General features: G+C 52.0%; 2 protein-coding genes across 2 annotated transcripts in view; both read right to left on the reverse strand.

Moving 5' to 3' along the window:
- The window catches only part of PTSG_08345 (uncharacterized protein), a 6,102-nt gene extending 5,129 nt beyond the window's left edge, over positions 1 to 973 (reverse strand). The window contains exons 1-3 of the mRNA XM_004990539.1: positions 902 to 973; positions 375 to 480; positions 118 to 219 (exon numbers count right to left, since the gene is read on the reverse strand). Of these exons, the coding sequence (XP_004990596.1) occupies positions 118 to 219; positions 375 to 426 (154 nt within the window). The 5' untranslated portion in view covers positions 427 to 480; positions 902 to 973. The remainder of the gene's footprint in view (positions 1 to 117; positions 220 to 374; positions 481 to 901) is intronic.
- A 293-nt stretch (positions 974 to 1,266) lies between these two features.
- The window catches only part of PTSG_08346 (uncharacterized protein), a 5,379-nt gene continuing 1,645 nt past the window's right edge, over positions 1,267 to 5,000 (reverse strand). Inside the window, exons 6-17 of the mRNA XM_004990540.1 lie at positions 4,738 to 4,836; positions 4,504 to 4,526; positions 4,280 to 4,343; positions 4,047 to 4,124; positions 3,763 to 3,873; positions 3,531 to 3,600; positions 3,206 to 3,300; positions 2,885 to 2,947; positions 2,492 to 2,571; positions 2,229 to 2,275; positions 1,758 to 1,876; positions 1,267 to 1,494 (exon numbers count right to left, since the gene is read on the reverse strand). Coding sequence (XP_004990597.1) covers positions 1,393 to 1,494; positions 1,758 to 1,876; positions 2,229 to 2,275; positions 2,492 to 2,571; positions 2,885 to 2,947; positions 3,206 to 3,300; positions 3,531 to 3,600; positions 3,763 to 3,873; positions 4,047 to 4,124; positions 4,280 to 4,343; positions 4,504 to 4,526; positions 4,738 to 4,836 — 951 coding nt within the window. The 3' untranslated portion in view covers positions 1,267 to 1,392. The remainder of the gene's footprint in view (positions 1,495 to 1,757; positions 1,877 to 2,228; positions 2,276 to 2,491; positions 2,572 to 2,884; positions 2,948 to 3,205; positions 3,301 to 3,530; positions 3,601 to 3,762; positions 3,874 to 4,046; positions 4,125 to 4,279; positions 4,344 to 4,503; positions 4,527 to 4,737; positions 4,837 to 5,000) is intronic.

The following is a 5,000-nucleotide window of genomic DNA, read 5'->3' on the forward strand; positions in this document are numbered from 1 at the left end:
ACAGCGTTCATACAAAAGCGCAGCATTCATACACAAGCGCAGCGTTCATACACAAGCGCAGCGTTCATACACAAACACAGCATTCATTTGACACACACACACATGCACAGGACGCACGTTCATGATCTCGTGGGTGGTGGAGTGCGTTTGGCCTGTCCACATGGCCATCCACGAACTGCGACGATGACGACGATGCTGATGACGATGATGATCCAAAGTCTGCTGGATGGAAAAGTGCGAGTGCCACGGACAACAGCGTGATGAACGTACGAGCACGAGTGCCGGCGCATCGCCAGCCGCAGGACAACAAGCACCCAATACAACCCCACAGAAACATCATCAAACACGGAATCAGAAGACCCCCCTGAACGCACCGGCAAAGAGGTGGCGCGGCAGGGGTAGGTCGCCCCAAAGCTTGGACGACATGGTGGATTGGCTACTGTTGCTTGTTGCTGTGCGACGACGTGAGATCAGGTCAACCTGTGAGACGTGACACGGTGTCCGCACAGGTGTGACGTTGCAGTCGTCAGATGTGATGTAATGCGTTGGAAGGCGGAAAAGAGAAGTACAGACACAGACACAAAGAAGTAACAGGACTGTGAGATGCAGTCAACATCCAATCCAAGCAAGCTCTTGGTGTTGGTTGCTTCATGTACACGATCACCACGGCTAAACTGCACACGGTCGAACATGGTTCAGGGTGTGTGACATGATGTGACACCACTCGCACAACTGCTTGGACTGCCACCAAGAAACAAACGCAGTGCAACAAAACAGAGTGGAGACAACCACTGTGCTATTCACTGCACACACACGCACACATATGTGTACGCACACCCTGCACCAGGCATCACAACACGAGACAGCGAACAACACCAACACCATCAACAAACAACCACACCTCTCGTGGTGCACCGGTCCTTGCTGCTACGTTGTTGTGGGATGGATGGTGGTGGGGAAGCGCCAACGAAATGAGAGGCAGGGGGCAATATGAGTGCCCGACATCATAAATTGGGGTGCGCCACAGTGTGTGTGTGTGTGTGTGTGTGTCTGTGTGTGTCTGTGTGTGTGTGTGTCTGTGTGTGTGTGTGTGTGTGTCTGTGTGTGTCTGTGTGTGTGTGTGTGTGTGTGTGTGTGTGTCTGTGTGTCTGTGTGTCTCTCTGTGTCTCTGTTTGTCTGTGTGTCTGTGTGTGTCTGTTACGTTAGTCTCTGCGTGTCCTGTCTACACATACACACACACACTCTCTAACTATGCTCTTCCGCTGTTTCCGCTGTTTCCGCTGTTTTATGGGCGTATCTAAACAAACAACAGGTGAAGAAGCAAAGGGAATGATAAATGCATGAAGACCAATCAACAACAATAAGCAGCAATGCCCACCCCACGCCCACCCGCTATGCGAACGTGTGTCGCGCGTGACGATCGGCGCTACCAGCACGGCTCTCCAGTGCCGTGCGTATCTCATCGTGGATCCGGCTCATTCGCTCAACGATTTTCTGTCGGCGGTTCAATCGTAATGGGGCAGTCAGCAGCAGGCACAGACGACCGTGAGCAGACGCGCGCGCGCAGCAACGGGCGCGGGCGATAGCGGCGCACTCAAACCAGGATAAAAAGCCCTCAAACGAAGAGACCACACACACACACACACACACGCACACAAGGTGTCTTGCCGCCAAGGTGGCACAAACACACAAGCACACACGCAAAACTGCAAACGTCACCACACAATCACACACACACACATGCGCATGCAACTGACCCCTTCGAGTTTGCTCGGCGCAAAGATGCCAGTGACCTTGAGATCCATGTGCAACACACACGTCAGCTTTGTTACATTCGACTCTGCATGCACCCGTTGCAAGTGAAACCCACTCCCACCTGCGTGCGTGTGTGTGTGTGTGTGTGTGTGTGTGTGTGTGTGTGTGTGTGTGTGTGTGTGTGTGTGTGTGTGTGTGTGTGTGTGTGTGTGTGTGTTTACGTGAAAAAAACGGGCGAGGGAGGGAGAGAGAGGGAGAGAGAGCATGTGAGTGTGTGTGTGTGGTGTACATGTGAGTGAGAGGGTGTGTACATGTGAGTGAGAGAGTGTGTGAGTGCGCTGAAGAAAACAAGGCGTACATTTAGGCAGGGACGACAGCAAAGCAGGCAGCATAGCATGATGGGCAAGCCACGACATGCACGAGTGAATGTGACAGCATCAAATACAGATAACGGGTGGCCCGTGCGAACGTACGGTCGTATGCGCGCACAAAGTTGCGGCGCTTTGGCACAAGCGGATCCCTGCATTGACGTGTGTGTGTGTGTGTGTGTGTGTGTGTGTGTGTGTGTGTGTGTGTGTGTGTGTGAGCACACATGTGTGAGATGGTGCAGTAGACGTGCACTCGTTCATGCACTGTGTGCGCTGCTGCACCATCATGACGATGAAAAAATTAAAACACACACACACGCACGCACACGCATGAGCATGCCACAAGTCCTACAGCGCACAACACTCACTCGACGCTGTTGAATGCGAGCGTGAATTTGTTGTCGCTGTATTGCCAGGACCGAACAACCGTCAAATCACGCGGCGGGCTCTGGAAGTGATGACCAATTGGCGATGAAGTTGATGAGGTGATGGAGTGATGGGTGCGGCGAGTGACGACAACAATCGCCGTCTGAGACACAAACTTGTGCGACACAAATACACACAGGCATACCCACACAGAGGCACACAAACAAACCAACAAACAAACCAGCAAACAAACAAACCAACAAACAAACAAACAAACAAACAAACAAACAAACAAACAAACAAACAAACAAACAAACAAACAAACAAACAAACAAACAAACAAACAAACAAACAAACAAACAAACAAACAAACAAACAAGTACAGGTGTCCACACCGCAATGTAGCTCTTGAGCATGACGTGGACGAGGTCCGTGTGTTTGTCAAACGTGCGCTGCACCTGTGATGAGCGCGGCGGCAGACAAGGAAGCACAAGACGCATTAACGGGGGCGTGCATGTCCGTGTGCGTTTGAGTTGAGCCATAGGCAGTGTTCTCTTCGTCTGGCACGCGTTGGCACGACAACGTCAGCACACGCGCGCATGCCCGCACAAATGTATAAACAAATCAAACCGAAAACAGCACAACCGCAACACACTCACACACAACACAAACACAAACACAAACACAAACACAAACACAACACAGCATGTGCACACCTTCATGCTCTGCCAGAGAGAGGAGCGAGCGCAGACTTCGTCAAAGTCGTCGTGCAGAAATCGAAACAGCATCTCGGGGGAGGACCAAACAAGCCCTGGCAAACACATGGAGCGGCAGAAGAGAGAGAGAGAGAGATAAAGATGAGACAGAAGTCCTCGCCCGCAGTCCAGAGGTTGGAAGGACGTGGAAACCGAGAGAGGAGAAGAGTTGGATAGTGTACACCACACAGACACGCGCACGATTTCACGCACACGCACACAACACAAATGCATGCACACACATGCGCACACGCATACACATAATTGCGCACGACACGGGTCGCACCTTCGCACTTGTAGATGGGCGTCTTGTTGTTGCTGCTGCTGCCTGCAAGCACAGACACGGTCACGCCATTCTGCGATGTGTGTGTGTGTGTGTGTGTGTGTAAGTCAGATGATATCCATGCAGGGTCACGTTGGAATGGCAGTCATACGTTTCAACAACAAACACACAATCACACACAAACATACATCGGCACCGTCGTCACCATCATTCGCGTCAGTGTCATGTGCTGCACCTTATCAAAGAGATTTCGCCACATGCTGACACCGTTTGTGTTTCTGTCGTGTGTTGCAAAACGCTCCACGTCGCTCACAGCATTCTGCCCGCGCAGTATCATGTGCTGCGCCTGCAAACAGGTATGAGGGTTGCGTGAACATGTGCGTTGTGTGTTGTGATGTGTGTTGTGTTGTGATGTGTATTGTGATGTGTGTTGTGATGTGTGTATGTGTCAGTGAGACGTGTACAATGTGAATACATTGTGGCGTGCATGGCTCGACACACAAAAACGCATTTGCTCACGATGGTGCTGGTCGCTGCGAGCGGGAACTGCTCAAATGACGCCTGAGTGGACGGCGCAGTCTGGGACTCTTCCTCCTCCTGTGCACCATGTTGTGCGTGTGTTTGTTTGTGTATGTTTGTGTATGTTTGTGAGCTAATGAGAAGGAGGGTGTGCACGTGTGCGAGGCTTAATTAAGCAGTCAATGCAAGCACACATACACGGCAGCAGCACCACCACAGCAGCATGGGCTGACCGCCTGCTGGTAGAAGGCGTCTGCTGCCTCGCTCGGCGGCGTGCGGAACAGCGGCGAATCCGGCCTGCACGCATGTCAGGCATCAAGTAATCATCAGCGGAATAGATGGATGGCTGGATGGATGGATTGATTTTGGAAGTGAGACTCGTGGAGTGTTGCTCATGAGTATTTGGTCAGTGTGTGGAGCAACAACAGCAGGTGCAAGCACGTGTGCGCGATCTTACACATGCAGCGCTTCTTCCTCATCCTGAGGACGACAAACAGAGCACGAAAGGAAAAAAGGCGTGAGACAGGCATCAAGAGCGTGCCAGTTAGTCGGCACAACTCAGACATGCGCATACACAAATAACCACACACACACACACACACAGACACACACAGACACACAGACACACACAGACACACACACACATACACACACAAACACACACACACACACACATAATCAACACACGTACGGAGTTGATCTGTGTGCGGGCGTAGGCTGGGGCGCGTGGCGGTGTTGTCAGGGAATCAGCATTGAGGGGCCGACGAATGTGCAGCATCGAGCTCTCGTGCTGTACAGATGTGTGTGTGTGTGTGTGTGTGTGTGTGTGTGTGTGTGTGTGCGGGCACCACCAACGTGATGATGAGTGTGGTATCCTTGAGGATGGAAGGACCAGGTCTCAACAATGTACAGCTGACGCTTCTGCGCATGGGCAGGGTGCGTCTGTTGCCTGCG

Source organism: Salpingoeca rosetta, assembly GCF_000188695.1.
Source record: "Salpingoeca rosetta unplaced genomic scaffold supercont1.23, whole genome shotgun sequence".
Lineage (NCBI taxonomy): Eukaryota > Choanoflagellata > Craspedida > Salpingoecidae > Salpingoeca > Salpingoeca rosetta.